General features: G+C 55.3%; 1 protein-coding gene across 1 annotated transcript; it reads right to left on the bottom strand.

Moving 5' to 3' along the window:
- Window positions 1-267: 267 nt before the first annotated feature.
- Window positions 268-14,834, bottom strand: EPHB6 (EPH receptor B6). The gene is made up of 17 exons (XM_054564555.1): window positions 14,786-14,834; window positions 7,363-7,561; window positions 7,036-7,100; window positions 6,026-6,779; window positions 5,146-5,301; window positions 4,489-4,839; window positions 4,251-4,375; window positions 3,889-4,051; window positions 3,558-3,672; window positions 3,298-3,350; window positions 2,962-3,081; window positions 2,619-2,866; window positions 2,202-2,375; window positions 1,363-1,512; window positions 898-1,091; window positions 619-774; window positions 268-513 (listed from the first exon to the last, which is right to left on the bottom strand). The coding sequence occupies exons 2-17, from the start codon at window positions 7,460-7,462 to the stop codon at window positions 405-407; spliced, it is 3,033 nt and encodes a 1,010-aa protein (XP_054420530.1). The 5' UTR covers window positions 7,463-7,561; window positions 14,786-14,834; the 3' UTR covers window positions 268-404.
- Between the last annotated feature and the right edge of the window lie 3,518 nt (window positions 14,835-18,352).

The raw sequence follows: 18,352 nt of genomic DNA, 5'->3' as shown, positions 1-18,352 counted from the left end.
CCTGCCCAGCACTCCAGGGAGCTCTGGGGAGGCTGGAGAAAGAGCGTAAGGGGACAAGCACCACTCGGGTGGGGTGATGCTGGCTGAGTCTTGTCATCTCCTACCTTCCAATAAATTGTTCCCTGCTCTGCTCGCCTGCTGTGCGGTGTCACCTTCCCAGCATTCCTTGCACTCCGAGGCCTCACCACACCTCCAATTTGCAAATTCCCTTCTTTCCCTTTAATGTGGGGAGGGAAGGTGGGAAGGGGCAGAGAATGGGAGAAGGAAGCATCCAGAGGGTTGGGCCGAGTGTCCCGGGAGCGAGAGGCCAAGATGGGGACTGGCTCGTGTCTCCCACGTCCCTCCTTGGACCTGTGTGCTGGCTGCCTCCTAAGCAGGGTCAGTCATGGCTTCCTGCCAGGGCCTCAGACCTCCACGGCACCTGGCTGCCTCAGGTGGTGCTGAAGGAGCCGGATGTGGTGCAGCAGTTTCTTCTGGTGACCAGCCAGGGTGACGCCCAAGGCAGGCAGGTCTCTGGTGGGGAAGGAGTGGATCAAATCCGGGGCGGCTTCTCCAAGATCCCAGGCAGGACCCAGGCCTCGGGCCCAGAGGCTCCCCCTCCCACCTGTCCCTGCTTACTCCAGGCTGAGCTGAGCCACATCGCTGAAGGTGCGGAGGCCACACCTGGCGAAGTTGTCCTGGTAGCACTCTAATCCAATGGCCGAAAGCCAGGCCTGAGGTGAGTCCAGAGAAGGAAAGTCCAGGGCCACAGGGTTCAGAAGGGCCTGGGACGGTCTAAGTGAGGAGGGGCAGGCAGGTCAAAGTCCCCTCTTCATCCTAGCCCCCGCGCCTCAGTTTTCTTTTTGGTTTGCATCGACCCTCCCTGGCTTTCCCAGGCTCTAGCCCCAAACTCCAGACCTGTCCCCAGGGCTCCTGCCAGTCTGCAGAGTCTCTGGCTTGCGAATCATCTTGTCAAATGCAGCCACCAGCTGGTCAAAGTGGGGACGCTGGGTACGGTCTTTCTGCCAAGTGTCCAGCATAAGCAGATGTAGTCCAGGAGGACAGCCTGGAGGTGGGGGCAGCCGGAACTCCTGCTCTATTGCATTTAGTACCTGGGGGGATTAGAGGAAGAATATGGTGAAGGGAAGCCTTTGCAAGTGGAAAGGAGCACATTGTTACGTAAGGGGGTGGGCTGTAGAGTATAGGTCACAGTGGTGGAGGAACTTCAAAACAGAGAAAACAAGAGCCATGAGATCCTAGGGAGGGAATGGATCAGAGAATGGAGGCCTTAGAAAGTGCGAGTCTGTGAGCCTGGTGGGTTGGAAGGATGGGGGGTGGGGGGTGGGGGGTGGAGAGGCCGCAATGTCTATGCCCAGGGCTCACCTCCTGGTCACTCATGTCCCAGTAGGGCCGCTCTCCATAACTCATCACTTCCCACATCACTATTCCAAAGCTCCAGACGTCACTGGATGTCGTGTGTTTTCCATGCGCAATGACCTCTGGGGCTGCCCAGCGAAGCATACGACTTGGGCCCTGAGGGGTAGGGTCGAAAGGACCAACAGTGATAATCACAGCGACAGCCCCATTTATTGCGCCACTACTCTGTGCTCGGACGTGAGTCACAGGTTTCACCTCAAGCATCTCCCTTAATCCTCGTATCTTCACGTTGCAGGGGCTGAGGCACCGAGCAATAGGAACTGGGCAAAGTCACAGAGCTCAGGGTGGGTGCTCAGGGTCTGCGCCCAGCTGCTCTGATTCGCAGGGGTGTCCAGCCTTTTGGCCTCTCTGGGCCACACCAGAAGAAGGAGCGTTGTCTTGGCCACACATTAAATACACAAACACTAACCAAAAAAAAAACAAAAAAAAACCTCACGGTGTTTTAAGTAAATTTACGATTTTGTGTTGGGCCGCATTCATAGCGATCCTGGGCCACCTGCGGCCCATGGGCCACAGGTTGGACACCCCTGCTAGATGGAGCCTGTGACCTCTAGGGGAAGGGCAGGAGGTGGGTCTAGGTTTCTGAGGTCTCCCGCCTTCCCCAGTGGCCTCAGTTCCCGAAATCCTTCGATGCCTCCCTTGCCCGGGCTTCTCTCCGGGACGGAGCACAGGTGAGCTCCAGCCCTTCAGACGAGATGATTCGCTGCCTGAGGCCCGCCCCTCCCCCAGGTTCCGGCTCATCCACCAGCGGGGGACGCTGCAGAGGCCCCCGGCTGTGCTCTCACCTGAGGGCTGTGGCCAAGACGGGCCACTTTGCACACCAGGTGGCTATTCACCAGCACGCTGTGGGCAGAGAGCGCTCGGTGGACGAAGGCAAAGCTGGACAGGTACTGCATGGCGGCGGCCACTCCCCGCTGCATGGCCACCAGCTGCAGGCTGCTGAACTGGCCCTCCCGCTGCTGAGGGGCAGAGGGCAGAGGTCAGCAGCTGAGAGGGGAACCTTGATAGACACACACAGCAGGTACCCATCAGCATGAGAGGGTGGGGGTTTGGAAATCTGAAAACGGCCTGGGCATGGAGGCCGAGGACCACTGGAGGTGGGCAGGAGGGAACAAAGCTATAGGGCTCTGCCTCTGGAACAGTCTAGAATGGCCCGCCTTCCCAGGCCCAAGGGCCCTCCGCCTTCCCCCAGGCCTACTGACCCTGAGGAAGCTGTCCAGGGGGCCCAGCTCCATGAGCTCAGTCAGCACCATGAGGGGCCGGCTTTTGGTGACCACGCCCTCCAGCCGCAGGATGTTGGGGTGCTGGAACTGGCCCAGCACTGCGGCCTGGCCGAGAAGGGTCATCTGCAGGCTCTCGGTGCCTCCGCTCCACAGGGCCTGGATGGCCACAGCCTGCTCCCGCCGTCCCCTGGGCTGCAGCCGGCCTCGGCGCACTTCTCCGAAGGAGCCTGGGGGTCAGGAGGAGGTTGGGTGGTGGGCTCACGGCTTCCGGCCGTGATCAGAAGGGGCCCTGCCAGGCCCTCCCTCCCCACTGGTGCGGTACCTGCCCCAATGACCTCCTCGATCCTGACATAGGCAGGATCCACCTCCCGGGCGAATTCTCGGACGGCCTGGCAGGGGTCCTCGTATGTGGACGGGTCGATGTAATACTTCACCCCCAGCCCTGTAGGTGTGCGGGGTGCATTATGAGGGTGTGGCGCAAGGCGGGGTCACCCACACACCACAGGCGTGCCCCCTGACTTCCAAAGAAGGTGCCAGCAAGGTCCCCTCCACTCAGGGGAGCCCGGCCTTGCTGGGTGTGCCCTGGCCTGAGCCTCCAGCTCTTTATCTCCGAGGCCCCCTAACCTGGCCCCATTCCACACCCCACCCAACCCCTCACCTGGGCTGCTGTACTGTTGCAGCTGCTCCGTGTAGCCTGTCCCACGCCGCTTCCTGAGGGACAAACCCGGGTCCTGGGATGACATTCACCCCTTCTCCTTCCCTGCCCACCCCCACACAGGCTGCTGGCTCGCCGTTCCTCCTTCCCACCTCTTCAGGGAGGGGCTGGGTGTGGGGGCTTCCGTGCTGGGCTTTGGCCGGCCAGGACTTGGGGTGTGAGGTGGAGTGAGGGGCGTGGGGACGTGGTGTGGAGGGGCTCACCTCTGGAAGACCACAGCCAGCACGGTGATGGCTGCCAGCAGGAGGAAGGCCAAAGCCCCCAGGATGGACCCGATCACCAGGGACAGTCTCTCTGGAAGCTGGGCAGACAGCTCACCTGAGGAACCAGCCGCCCGGATCACAGGTGGTCAAGGCCTCGCACGTGCATTCACCAGCACGCCCCCACCCACTCCCACCCACCACCCACAGACCCGAAGGTCCGCGCTCGGCCTCGAGTTCCTTCCTCACAGCCTCTGGCCTGGAGGGCCCTGGGCCTCTCTTCACTACCCCTAGTGCCCCCGACCCCTGCCCATCTATCCAGGCTTCCTCTCACCTTGAGGCAGTGTCTGGAAATAGACCTTGCCCCCGTAGGGGCCGTGGCCCGCGGCAGTCCTGGCCCGAACCTGGAAGCCATAGATGTGGCCGGGGCTCAGCTGCGTCACGGTTGCCGTGTTGGTCTCGCTGGTCAGGGTGAAGGAGTGGGATTCATCTTCTGCCTGGGGGTGACAGCCACTCACTCCCTGCTGGCCTGTCCCAGCCCCTCATCCCTGCTCCTACCTCCGAGGCTTAGGCCCTGCCCACCCATGCTCCTGGGCACCCCTCCTCATCCCGTCTAAAACCCACCCTCCACCTCTAGCCCCTCGCCGGGCAGGGAAGCTCCCCTCAGCCCTGCCGAGCTGCCCTGCCCTGCCCCACCTGGTCGTAGTAACGCAGCTGGTAGTCCAGGATGTTCCCGTTGGTCTGGTCTGGCTGCGGCCAGGACACCGTGATGCTGTTGGATGCCCGGCTCACCTGGTGCATGGCTGGGACTGCGGAGGGAACTGGGGTGGGGGAAGTCAGGAGGGGGTTTCTGGGGACCAGGAGGTGACAGTGGGGGAGGGGTCCTGAGGAGGCCAGGAGGCAGGTAAAGCCTTGGGCGGAGGAACAGGCTCACCTGCGTGGCTGGTGCTGACATTAATGGCCGCAGTCTGGGGCGGGTCGGGGCTGAGGTCTGACACCCCGTTGACGGCCTGCACCTCCAAGATGTAGGGAACGTGTGCGCGGAGGCCCCCAACTAACACCCGGCTCTCAGTCAGGCCCCTCTGGCGGGGGTCGAAGTGCACCTCATCCCCACAGCGGTGACAGGCACCCCCTCTGCCAGGCTCCTGGTGGCCTCCGCACTCCTTGCACACGACGTTGAAGAGCAGGTCCCCGCGCCCCCCGAGCTCCTGGGGCAGGCGCCAGTGCAGCATGAGCGCTGAGCCCTGCACCTCAAACCAAAGCTCACGGGGAGCCGAAGGAGGGCCTGGTGCGGGGGATGAGGCAGGGAAGGGTCAGGAAGGAGGGAGCGATGGGGTGCGTGTGATTGAGGGGGGAGGAGACAAGCAGCATGGGGTGGGGCCGGGAAGCAGAGGAGGCAGGTAGGAGGAGAGAGGCAGGAGGCCAGGGTGGTGGGGTCAGGGAGAGCGAACAGATAGGGAAGGAAACCAGGGACACAGGGAAAGAGACGTCATTGCCAATGCACGCCAGCCCCACCTGTCACCCTCAGGATCCTAGCTTCTGGCCCCACCCCCAGTCCTGTTTCCACCTCTGGGACAGGTGGGGCACTCACCAGTGCAGGGAGCCTCTGGGGGGTCGGAACTGGCCCGAAAGAAGCCCACCAGGCAGGGGCAGATGGGGGCCGCAGGGTCGGACGCACGGCTGCGGGCAGGGCACGGTGAGCAGGGCGCGCTGCCCGCCTCGGCCTTGTAGGACCCCTCTGGGCAGGCTGAGGGGCAGAGGAGGGTGGAAGCGTCAGCTCCCTCGCCTACCCCTCTCCTGAGTACCCCCACCCCGCCCCGCCCCACAGAGCTGGCTCCTCCTTTTCTCCTGAGATGGAACCCCCAGCCCTCTCCTCCCTCGTTTCCTCCCTCAGGCAGAGATTACTTCTGCCACTTGGCTGGGGTGGAGTTGCATTTCCAGTGATGGAAAAAGCGAGGTGGGCGGGGGTCATGGGCAGGCCAAGCACCAGAGGCAGGTGTCTGTGGGCTGGATTGCATAACCCCCTCTGCAGAGGCCTCCTGCAGACTCCACCTGCAGCCGAATCCTTCTCCTCAGTCCTTCCTTAGCTGGGATTCACTGCCTTCCACCTGCATCCTGGTCACCTGGCCCTGGGGCGCCCCCACCCCAAAACAGGGCAAATGCGGACAGAGGGCCCTGTCTCGGGAACACCCAGGAGTTCAACTCCTTCTGATCTCCTTCACTTCTCAGGCCTGCAGCCCTCGCAGCAGCGTCAGCAATGGCTGTGGAAGTCTCCAGGAGGAGCTAGAAATGGCAGATGAGTGGATGAGAGGGGGTCTGTGTGCCTGAGGAAATGAACAGGACTCTTTCCCTCAAAGAGCTGATGCCTGACCTTTGGGGGACAGCATGAAGTTTGGGGTGTTCAGGAAAGAAGCCCAAAGGCCGGGGCAGGTGGGGAGATCTTGGACAAGCACCAGCGAGCGGGGCCTCACCTTGGCAGGCCTTGTCTCCCCGTGCAGGCTGGTACCCAGGCTGGCAGCGGCAGCCCCCCACGGGGACCATCCACTTGCCCTCCCCATTGCAATGCAGCCTGGGGGCGCTGCTGCCAGCCAGGCCCCCACCTCCGTCCTCCTCGGGCTCTGCGTGAGCCACGCAGGTGCCTGTGGCTGCCACCAGGGAGGCCCCCCCGGCCCCGCTGGCCTGCGTCTCAGGGAAGGAGGCAAAGGCCCGGAGCACGGAGGGGCAGGCGTGGTAGAAAAGCTGGATGGCCACGAGGGCCAGGCAGGCGCCGGTGTCCTGGAAGGCCACGTAGAAGCCACGCTGGGTCAGGGGGCCGAAGCTCCGCTCTTTGACGTTCAGCTGCAGCCCTGCCCTCGGCCCGGGCCCCCGGGGCCCCACGGTCCAGGCGGAGGCGGCAGGAAAGCTCTCGTCCGCCGCAATCGTGTCCACCTTGGTCCAGCGTTTGAGGTGCCAGGCCGAAACGCTGCCGGGGCCGTCGGGCTCCTCCGCCTGGCGGTAGTAAAGCGTGAAGGTCTCCCGGCAGGCGCCCCCCGCCACGCCCAGGCTGGAGCAGGCCCGCACGGAGAAGTGGAGCCGGATGTGTGCGCGCTGGGCGCCGCGGCGCTCCACAAAGTGGGTCTGCAGCCAGTTGTCCTGCCCGGTGCCTGGCGGGGCCCCTGCCACGTGGCAGGCCTCGAAGGTCCGTGTCAGGCGTCGCTGGTCGTCCAGGACGCTCACTTCGTCCCACTGCAGGGAGGGGCGGGTCAGGAGCTGGGTGGCAGCGGCTTTGGAGGGTGCAGGATGGTGGGGGGCGTACCCCTTCCACTAAGACTTAAAATTAATGACATGCAAAGCGGGGTAAAGGGTACCCCGAAGCCCTGTTCTTCTGGAGGGAGAGTCTTATTCCATGAATCCCTACCCAGGGTTTCCTTCCCGAATTCCACCCTCCTGGGAGCAGGGTGGGGGAGGGGCGGTGGGCTCAGAACGAAAGAGGGACACTCACCCCACCTGGTGGGTAGGTGAGCCAGCCTATCTCAGATGTCTCTCCAGTGGTGTCCAGCAGTAGCTCTGCCCAGAGATGAGAAGGGAGAAATAGTGGCCAAGGCGCCCACCAGGGCCGCTAACCCCCACCCCATTTCCATGAGAACAAACAGAATTCACTACCTTGAACAGAGCATGGCTGTCAGGAGCCTTCCTCCGAAACCCTCCCCACCTCCCTCCCCCTGCTTGATGTCTTCGGTCTTTTCTGTCTTTCCTGAATCTTTCCTTTTCCCCACTGGGCAGGGCCTCTGCAGGCGGGCCCGGGTGGTCTAGGCCCGCTCCCTCTCACCTTCCACAGCCAGAATGGGCGACACCAGGACCAGGACCCAGAGGCCGCACACCATGCCCGCCACTCCGCTCCCAGACCGGGCGGCACCCTCAGCAGCCATGGGGCGTCGTCAGGGCTCCCACCATTGCCTTGGCTGCCACCCTGCGCCCCGGCAGGGCTGCCGCTTTGCGAGACTGGGGACTGCAGCCAAGCTCACTTCCTAGGGAGACACAGGACCAGAAGAGGTCAGAGGTGCGGGGGAGGGAACTGTCTTGCTTCCTAATGGCCCGAGTTTCTCTTCCTATAGCTCTCAAACTGTCCTGGCACCGAAGGCAGGAGAGAGCAGGGACCCGGATCTCTCCCAGCTGGTGCCGAACCCACATCTCAGAGAAGGGCCAGGCTCCAGTGGCCCTCACCCCTTGGGGCCCTCCCTCTTAGAGCACAGGGTAGTTAGTTCTGGGCCAGTCTTAGCCTTTTCTTCTGGAAGGGGGTATTCCAGTTCTTTCTCTTCACTTCCCCTCTTCTCTTCCTCCCTCCTCCAGCCACCCTGTATGGGAACTGGGAGACACTTCTCATCAAAAGCACGTGGGTTAAAAGCTATTCCTTCCCTGGGGACACACGATCCCCCTGCCCCCACACCTCCCCATCCTCCTCAGACATGGACACTCTAGGCTTCGCAGAGAGGTAGGGGCGCAGGAGGGACCGCTGAAGCAGAGCGGGGGGTACGACAGGAGGGAGGGCGCCAGAAGAGACACACGGAGATATCAGGGTGAAGACTGTCTAAGAAATGAGCCAGTACCAAGGCGGGGAGAGCTGCGGAGGCCTGGTATACCGATGCTTCGAGAACCCAGGTGAGGTCCTCTCTCACAAGGGGCACGTCTTTCCTGTGGCTTACAGAAAAATCAAGGTATGCCTTCGATATATGCAAGATACTTCTAGTTTGCTCAGATGAAAGGGAGGCATGTTGAAACAATAGGACATGCCATTTTGTCCTGTGAGATTAATAATGCAGCCCGTTAGAGAAGGCGTGGAAAAGAGGCTCCGTGATATTCACTTACGGGGTCAACTTGCGATGGTCTCTTGGGAGGACAATCGGGGCTGTCTACCTAGCAGCTTCACTTCTAAGAATTTGTCCTTCAGGTACCATCCACTTGGATCTGTTTGCACTGATGTTCAAACAAGGATATTTATTGCAGAACTGTTTATAAAGGGAAAGACTATAAACTAACTATTCATAATTCAGAAGATGGTTTACAGGGATGTAAAGTAGCGCATGGGGAATACAGTCAATAATATTGTCATAAATATGTGTGGTATCAAATGGGTTCAAGACTTACAATCAACGCAATTACTTCGTAAGATATAGAAATGTCTAATTACTCCGTTGTACACCTGGAACGAATATGCTATTGTATGTCAACTGTAATTGAACATTTAAAAAAAATTATGGCACAACCTTCAAAAGGAATAAGGGCTGCTGTTTATGTACTGATATGAAAAGAGTCACCCAGTGAAAGCACAGCGCAGAGCGGTGTAAAGTATGCTCCCGGCTGGGAACGGAAAGACAGACACATCTCTGGGTGGATCGTTACAATGAGCAGACAAAACCTGGGAAGAAAGGTGGAAGGACAAGATGGCAGCTGGTACAAGGGAGACTCGCTGTGTTCCTCTAATTTTTGTATTTTAAAAGTCTTGTATACCTATATTATCTTTTCAGTGAATCATTTATGAAACATTCCTTAAAACCTGTCGATAATAGCTGTTTAGTAAAATGAATTGAAATAGTGGGCATGCCCTCAAAATGACTGATTGTGTAATAAGCTGCCCTTTTATATAAAATGCCCTGAGACCGCAGAAGCACCACCGCAGCCCACAACCACGTGGCAGGGAGGCATGGCTGCCTCCAGGGTCACAGTGACAACAAACAGGCTCTAGAGATTAGTGATGATTAGTGGTGACCAATCTCTCTCCTCGTGACTGAGTCTCAATAGTCTAGGAGTTGCAGGAACAAGAGTGCCGGACCACACTTCTTTCTGTTGAGAAGGAAACAGGCATGTTGCTTAAAAGGCACAGGGCCTTTTGAGAGTAAAAAAAACAAAGCCAGTTGAAAATTGGAACGTGTGTCTTCCTGGATATCTGTGGCCCTCTGATCCTCAGTGGTCTGGAAAATGACACATTCAAAACCATGCTAAAATCAGACTGTATTCAACTACGATGAACATGAACATCATGATCTGATTTCTACTAACCTAATTTTTTCTGGTAATGCTGGCTCCACTAGTAAGAAGAGGCTTTCAGTGTGCTCTCCATGTGTTTCCAATGAAAAGACACCATTTCTACACTTGAATGAGCCCACAGTGGTGTGGGTGTCTGCCACTCAGCTGCTGACGTTTACCTTTGCTGTTTCTGGAACCCTCCTGGTGAAATACAGAGTTCCACTTAGGCCATGTGGAGGCAAGAAAAGAGCACTTCCAAATCGGCACGTGGTACACCTTAAACTTACACCACGTTTTATGTCAATCATATCTCAATAAAGCCAGGGAAAAACAAGAAGCATTTCCATAGGACATGTTATTCCTAAGAAACAAAGGTTTTTGGCCAATACTGTCCCAAATGCTACTAGAACCATGCCGGGATTAAATGCATGCTTCTAAGGAGAACAGGGAGACCATGAAGTGAAAGGCGTGGCCCCGCTCCTAAGGGATGTGTAATAAGGATCCTGAATGGGGCAGGTGCATCCCCAGACTCCTGACAGCTTAACACAGAGGCGTGCCTGACTCACCAAAGCCAACCAGAGTCTTTAGAAACGCTCTTATCAAGAACTGAAAATGCCCACACAAAGTCTTTAAACAGCAAAGGCTGTGATACCATTTGCCCAGCAGACATTCTTTAAAATAGTCTGTCAGAGAATGGATGGATTCTAGAATCTGTACAAAGAAGAAACTATAAGCACTGCGTCTTCTTAAACCAATCAACTAGACAAATGATCAAGGAGCAAAGATAAAAAATATTTTAGATCCATCTCAATGATTTTTTTTTTGAAGGGCAGCAAAATACAAGAGAAAAATTCAATGCAGATAATATCAGCTGTGCAATGTGGAACATTCTAGAAGATGAGGAATGGCAACGCATTTGCTCTGATGACCCACAATACGAGTATCATAGTGGCTGTGGTTGTAATGGGGTGTGTGTGCATCGCTTTAGCAGGCATCTTAATGACAACATGAAGCTGGCCTCTCTCCAGAAATTCCAGAAAAGAGCAAAAGCAATTATAAAACATGTTAAAGCCACTCAGCTTCTGTCCTCAAGAGGAATCAGAAAGGAAAGAATAAAATGGATTGCCACTCCAGTAATTTTTTTTTTAATTTTACTAAGAACAAAGATATTCATTAAAAAGAAAGGGTTGAGGATGATAAAGTACCCAGAAGTATACTTCGGCTGTTTGATGAGGACATCTTTTAAATTCGGCTCCAGAGGACTGCAGGTTAGAAATGGTTTCTTCAGAAAAAGAAATTGTGGCTGAGTGAGACTAGGCAGGTCAGCTCTGGCTTACCCAAGGAACCAGATAAACTCAAGTCTTTTCTTTTTTAATAGATAAAAAGAATCAGAGCGCATCTCTATGGCTAAAATAAAAATATAGAAAGAAGAAACTTCATTAAGATTATGAAAGAATTCCTACCACTGCAGATTAGTAAGATTTTACTTATTTTTAGAGAGAGGGGAAGGGAGGAAGAAAGAGAGGGAGAGAAACATCAATGTGCAAGAGAAACATTGATCAGTTGCCTCTCACACGCCTGAGACCAGGGACCTGGCCCGCAACCCAGACATGTGCCCTGACTGGGAATAGAACCAGTGACCTTTTGGTCTGCGGGATGATGCTCAGCCCATTGAGCCACCCCAGCCAGGGCCACTGCATATTCTTCTGAAACAAGTTTCAAAGGCAGAAATGTAAGTGACAAGAACACGGATACTCCATGCTCGTGCCTAGAATACTAACTACATCAGCAGAACTTAGAACCTGCTTTTCAAAGGAGCTTCAATGGCCAAGGACTAGGATGTCTTTTGGGTCCTCTTCCTTGTGGCCTGCTTGAGACTCCTCTATCTTCTCCAGCTAGTGAAAGGAATTAGCTTGTTCAGAAATCCTCTAACCCACGAAAGAGCAGAAAACTTACCCCAATCAGGAAAACTTTCAAATTTCAGATGTAAAATGAATAAAACACCAGAAACAGCAGAAATATAGCTATAAAATGATAGCTCAGAAAATGAGAATGATTAGGCCAAGTTTCCTGTGACAAAAATTGTATTCTGTGACTCCCACTTTTTTTTTTCTTGGCTCCTTTTCTGGCTCTATTGCTTTATATCTCTTTTATACAGTAGAGACTTTATATCCATAAGCCTACTACATGTCTTTGGTTTACAAAAATATGACAGTTTCTTAGGCATCAGGATTATATTTTGTTTCTGAAACTGTCAAAGATGAAAGCTATGTAGAATTTTAGCTTATAAGCTGTAACTTATGATTTCAGTTATCTATAAAAATGCAAGACTTACACTGAAGTAAATTTGTAAGAATTTTAAGTTAACTGTGCTCTAATCAAGATGCTAAATATGATAATTTTATGAAGAAACCAAGCTAACTTAACATAGTTTACATACCTCAATCCACAAAATGAATTTTTAAAAATAAATAATATAAGCCAAATAAACTTGGAAGTTCTATTAGCAGAAGATATATTGGACCATTAAAATTGGTTACTATAGGAGGTAGGAATTGAAAGGGAGAGGTATTAACTTTGTCTTATACATATTTGCATTGTTTTTCTTATTAGAGCGAGCATATCTTATTTTTATAATTAAAACAAAAATCTCATAATTCAAATCTGTACAAGGGAATATTTTAAGAACCTAGACTAGTATAGCATATAATATGTACTCCCCCCTTTTGCCTCCTCCAGGTTTCAAAATATCTAGAAAATGTTCACCTATATGAAGAGAGCAGAGATAGAGAGGCAGGAGGAGCTGGGAATGAATGAGCAAATTAATGTCAACAAGAAGAGCAAAGAACTTTTATCTCCGGATTTTCTTTAAGCTGCTCTCCCAAGAAGCTCACATTGTCCCACTGAAAACAGCATGCGTCCCTTACAGGATGTCGGAACCGTGACTTCAAGAGGAGAGAGGGGACCAGGGGACACTGGACATTCAGAATACACACGAGGGGCATCGCTGTGAACTGAGCTCAGACAGGAACATGCAGTGAGGCCAAACGGGCCACAGGGGACTGCGTGCGGCGGCGAGGGGAGGTCCCAAGGGCAAAGGTGCTGATGGCTGATGGTTTTATATCTGGCGTGGTTGCTGAGCTGGTCCTCACACCTGTTAGCCACAGGGTCAGTGTGGGAGGGGTCAGCACCCAGGCCCTGTCCTCCGTCCTGTTCTGCAGCTGTTTAAACGCCCAGGAAATTCCAGTATAATCCTTGCTCATCTTACTGCTGCAGCCTCTCCCCTTTAATCTCCACCTTGGACCTAGTCTCAGTCGCCTTCTCTCTGAGCTCTGGCCTCCTGCCTTGTAAGGGATCCCATTGGCCTTTAAGGCAGCATCCAGAGCAGACAGTGAGGAGGTGGTGATCCACCAGCGCTCTCGCCCCTCTTCCCTGGCTGGAGAAGCCAATTTGTGGATTACCCAGCAGAGGACAGTCCTGTGTCCCTTGAGGCCTCCAGCCCTGAGAATGTCCCCTGGAGCGTGAAGATGCTGACGAATGTGCCTCCCACTGTGGAGCTGGGGGAGGCTCTTAAGATACAGGCAGTGTCTGGGTTTAGCCAGACGGCCACTTAGAACAAGCCACTCCGGCTGTGTAATGACTGGGGACATGCGTGGCTTTGGATAAGAGCGTAAGGGAGGTGTTGGGGCAGTTGGTACATGTGCACAAGGAATGAGTAAGTGGGAGACTGGAAGAAAGCCCGTGAGTGCCAGGGCCACAGCAAGTGTGAGAGTGTGTAAGGGGGTGTGTATGACGCGAGGTGGGTGTGGGAGGCGTGTGTCTGTGAACATGCCCGGCGCCGCAGGTCCAGAGTGGTCCTCAGACGCCCGTGAGCCCTGCTCCACCCCTAGTCTGCCTGTGGACTGCTCCCTGCCCCCGGAGCTGCTTCTGCAGAAGCACTTGGGCAGGGAGAGGGAGGAGGGCAGGGAAGTAGAGACAGAGAAACCAGCGGCTGCCAGCCCCCTCCCCCCTGCCCCCTTCCACTTAGTAGGGAGCGCATTATGAACACCCCACCCAGGGCCAGCTCAGGAGACAGGAGAGAGGGCAGCTGGCCCGGAGGACAGTGGTCCTGCCTTTCCCATGCTCAGCCCGTGGCTGCCTGGGGCTCCCCAGCATCCTGGTGACACACGGCTGTCATTGCCAGCCATCTTTCTGCACCCTGAATGGACTGACAGACTCCAAAGGAGTCCTCCTCCCTCATCCACTAGGTAGGTACGGAGAGGCCCCCACCCTAACCTTCCTGCCACAGAAAAGGTCCGTTGCCCTGCAGGAGCCAAGTGGCTCCTCTGAACGGCTCCCGGCATGTCTCAGTCCCCCACTGCCCCATGACTTGGCCAGTGTCCCTGCAGGGCCCACCGTCTGGCAGCCCCTTTCCCACTGAACCAGCATCTCCCCGTCCAGAGCCTGAGTCAAGTTCCCCTGGCAGCCGAGGGCCTGGCCCAGGTTAACTGATTGGGAACAGGTCCAGCTGCTTCTCTCCACGGGCACTGCCAGGGACATTACAACATCGGCTATGCTGGGCCCACGCCAGCTCCCCCAGGGATGGGAGGAGAGAGGGTACCAGACAGCCAAGATTGGTGGGTGGGGGCAGGCGGGGGCCAAGCTCCCAGACAGAGAGGGGCGGGGCTGGGGCAGCAGCAAGCAGTCGACTTTGGTGCAACTTGGGGTTTTGGCTGGGGAGCAAGAACCAAGTCTTCCCACCACCCCAAGGCTTACCTGTGGTCATGGAGGTGGGGAGCAGGAGAGCCGTGCGGAGCTGGGGGCAGGTGTGGGATCAACCTCCTTGCTCCTCCCAGCTCCACCGGGATTGGAGGGATGCCACTGGAGGGGTGGGCAAACCTCTGCAGAAGGTTTGGAGCCCGGCCTCTGCGAGGACCCCTAGAGCAGGACCCCCATAACAGAGCCCGAGGAGTGTCTGCAAACACAGTAGGCGTCGCGACAGCACGGGTAATGGGGGTGTCAACGAGGCTGCTTAGGAGGGCGGGGGAGCCAGGTGGGCCAGTTCCGCACTCCCTCGCGAACCCGCTCTCGCCTTGGGAGGGGTACTCTGCACCCCCCCCCCAGGAGGTCCCCGAGGATCTGCAGAGGCCCTGTGTGAAGGGACCCTTTACTTTTGCAAACCTTAATCCCTCTGCCCCCAGGCGCACCGACCCCCACCCTCCACAACCGCCTGCGACCCCGGGGCTCACCTTCCCGCCCGCCGCCGGCTCCGCAGGTCTGCGCCCCCCGAGGCCCCGCGCTCGCCCGGCGCCGGCCGCGTCTCCGCTGGGGTGCGGGGACCCCGCTCTCCGCCGCCCGGGTCCGCTCGCGCAGCACGTCTCCGGGGCTCGGAGGCGGCGGGCGGGGGTGGGGGGGCGGCGGCTGGAGGCCGGGGGTGCTCTGGAGGCGGGGCGCCGAAGATCGCGCGGGGCCAGCGTCGCGCTCGTCCTCGCTGCTTTGGGTCGCGGGTCCCGCTGCCCGCGGCTCTGCTCCCGTGAGGCGGCTGGAGCCGGAGCAGCCCGGCCCGCCCCTCCGCGTCCCTCCCAGCCCGGCCCGCCCCTCTCCGGCCCCTGCGGCCGCCCTCGCTCTCCCCTCTTCCGGGGAGTCGAGCCCGCCCTCCCAGCCCAGGCGGCGATCGCGCCGGGAGAACGAGGTGGAGGCGCGGGGCGGAGGGACGTGGGCACGGAGGGTGGCACGCGCGAGGGGCCTGGCGGAGGCGCGGATCTGAGCACCTGGGAGGTGCGTTTAAAACCCCTGGGAGCGGCGCGGGCCCCAGGAGATAGAAGCAAGTGGTGCTCCGGCTGCGGCCGGGCCGGACACCTGCGCCCTCTCCCCTCTCCTGCTTTTCTGATTCAACTCTAGGAACTAAGCCCGCTGTCTTAGTTCCTGCTCGGGTTTGGAGTCAGGTGGGCGCGAGCTGAGAAAAAAAGGAAAAGCGAGGGGCGGAGGGAAAGACAAACTGAGAAATCGCAAAGGGGACGGGGGTGGGGAGGGTGCGGAGGCAGCAAGGGAGAGGGCGTTTAGGTATGAACCTCTGATCTAGCCTTTAAACTCTTCTCCCCCTTCGTAGCCCTAGATATTTGTCATCGTTGGTGCTTCTGACTCTACCCTCCCCAAAGGGCAGGGAAGTCTGGGTGTTAGGGGAAGTCCTGATGTCGGCGCCTGGCTTTGCACGGCCCGGGCAAGTCGCTGCACCTCTGGGTGCCGCCTCCTTTGCCCGCTCCCCAGAGAGAACCACCTCCCCCAGGGGGATTAGAGGCGGTGGAAGGGACTCAGCAGGTTCCTGGGAGGAAGGGGTGAGGAACGGAGGGGCGCCGCGAGGAACGCTGTTTCCGCCTACCCCTTAGCCTCTGCTCAAACCCTCGGCAGGACTGGGGGTCCATTGTTCGGTTACGACCGCTCTGGGCTGGGGCCTCCCGCGAGGTGTTGCTACCACCTGCTGGTTCTTTCAAGGAACACAGGCATCTGGTGCAATTCGCTCTGCCCTCCTCTTCCCACTCCCCATGTCCTGTCCCATCTTATTCTCCAAAGTCTTTCATTTAGTCAAGACACGTTTACGTTTATTAATGCACCAGCCGCAAATGGGCTGATCCAGACTGGCGCTTAAGGAGCCGTCAGAAACCGAGGAAAATTGTGAAAGAGATCTGTGAGCCAACAAGCACAATAAACAAAACAATGAAACTCATTAGGAGGCACCTGGGAGAAACAAACAGGCTTTAATGAATTGGCTGAATGAATGATAGAAGGAAAGATAATGGCGGCTGAACACATCCCCGCTTGGCAAGGGGGCTGTTCACTCCTAATATCTGAGTTAATTAATAAGCCGAATGGCGTTGGATGATTGCGCGTTTGGACATCACTAACGAGTCCACTTGCACGGATGAGTCTAACAGTATCGTGTTTCCTTGCGGAGAGTCCGTGGTCGAGAATCGTCTTCATTTCCAAATCAGTGATCCCCAAGATTTTCGACAGGCTTTTGTGAAATGTGAATTTACGTTTTATGTGGTGTTATAACTCATGATCCTTGATGTCGTAACACTACGATTGACTGCTGTCAATCCATTGAAAAGCTATGGATATACTGGAAACTGTTTTTGAAAGCATATAATTAAATTATGTTTAAAAATAAAAGTATCCACCAAACCAAAAGGGCCTCTATTGTTTGACAAGTCCCATTGTTTACGCTGCCCCATTAGGTTCCCGTAATATGAAACTTAAGTTTTTGTTGTTCAAGGTTTACATAATGAGTTAGTATTTTTTGGTTGTTGATAAAATTTGAGAGGTGTCCCATCTTCAAAGAAAGCTCATTGAACTCTGGAGGCAAAGAGGTTTAAATTTGTGATTGTAATTGGCCCTGTATCATAATTTCCTATTTGTTATCAAAGTGAATTTTAAAGGTAGGTGGATGCACAGAATGCATTGTAGCGTAGGGCTGCTATCTGCCGCTATTAAAAAGCAAAGTAACGGATTCCTTTTCCAAGTCGAACATAAATCTTTGCTACAATTTGTTCAGTGCCTGGCGCACATTAAGTACTTAGAAGAGTTTTAGAATAAGTAAATAAAATATAATATAGTACTTAAACTTCTTCTGTGCTGAAGGGCAGGACAATAAACTTTGTGGCTCACACAATTCATTGTCTTGGGACACCACCATCTATGATGTAAATCTGGAGCCAAGAAGCAGCTCCTGAGCAGAAAACTCCAGGTGTCTGGGGATGGCCCTGATTCGTTCTGCTGCTTTTTTTCTGTTTTTTCCTCCTTGGGCTGCTCTCTTCAGCATCTCTCACTCCCCGAGAGTATGCAATTGTCTTTTTCCTTATTTCCCTTTCGAATGGCTAATGTGAGCTGATGTTATAAACCAGGAACTTTATAAGTAATTTCAGTGATAAGAATTCTAGGAAAAAGCAATAAAGGAGTTTGCTGAGCCCCCAGATCTCTTATTGCAGAACATTAATTATAGCTCCAGAGGTCCAAGCCCACAGGGGCCCAGGCCCTTTCCTGAACTGGCTGGAAGCCCTATGACCTCCAGGTGTGAACTTAGGTCCCAAAAGATCGAGAGTCGGGCCTCCAATAAAAGTGTCAAATGCCCATTTATCCAACTGAATTGTTTTTTTTCCTTTTCCTGTTTAGAAATTTCCAGAGTGTTCTAGGCTTCTCCCGCAGTACTGGTTTGCCACCGATTTGTAGACTAATGGTGACTGATGTCCTAATGCACGCCGAATGCCAATGATCTCCCAGATTTACCCAGGAGAGTCTCCACTTTGACATGACTTTGAGCAATAAGGAAAAGACATTCAGAAGTATTAGTGCACAGAGAGAAAGAGGAGGGCTCGTCTCTCATTACAGAATGTTTGAATCGGTGAGGGACGGACAGTCAGCTGCGTGTAACAGAAAAGCTGTACAGCAGTGGTTTCAACGAAGTGAGGAACTCAGGACTGCTATGACGCCCCAGGTGAACAAGACTTAGGTTGCTGCCCCGCCACCTTTAGCGGGAGGCCTTGCTCCCCCGTTCTCAGCACATCAGCCAGAGCTGCAGCTAGAATGTCTGTTAGTTTCAGTCAAGAACAAGGAGACAGGCACGGGATGAAGGGCCATGCTTCCGCTGCGTTAGTACCCTTTAAAGAAACTTTCTAGAAGCTCCACCCTGTGGCATCTCACGTATTATTGGCCAAGACTGTGTCCTATGATACCCTATCTGAAAGGGACTGGGAATGGCACGCGGCACCGAAAACAATTAAAGTTTGGTTAGGGAGAGGAGAGAAAGAGTGTTAGGCAGG

The sequence above is a fragment of the Pteronotus mesoamericanus genome, unplaced genomic scaffold, assembly GCF_021234165.1.
Source record: "Pteronotus mesoamericanus isolate MK-2021 breed Mesoamerican mustached bat unplaced genomic scaffold, CSHL_Meso_final scaffold_85, whole genome shotgun sequence".
In the NCBI taxonomy this organism is placed as follows: Eukaryota; Metazoa; Chordata; class Mammalia; order Chiroptera; family Mormoopidae; genus Pteronotus; species Pteronotus mesoamericanus.
Note: the sequence above shows the minus strand (reverse complement) of the source record. Positions and strands in the feature narration are given on the sequence as shown.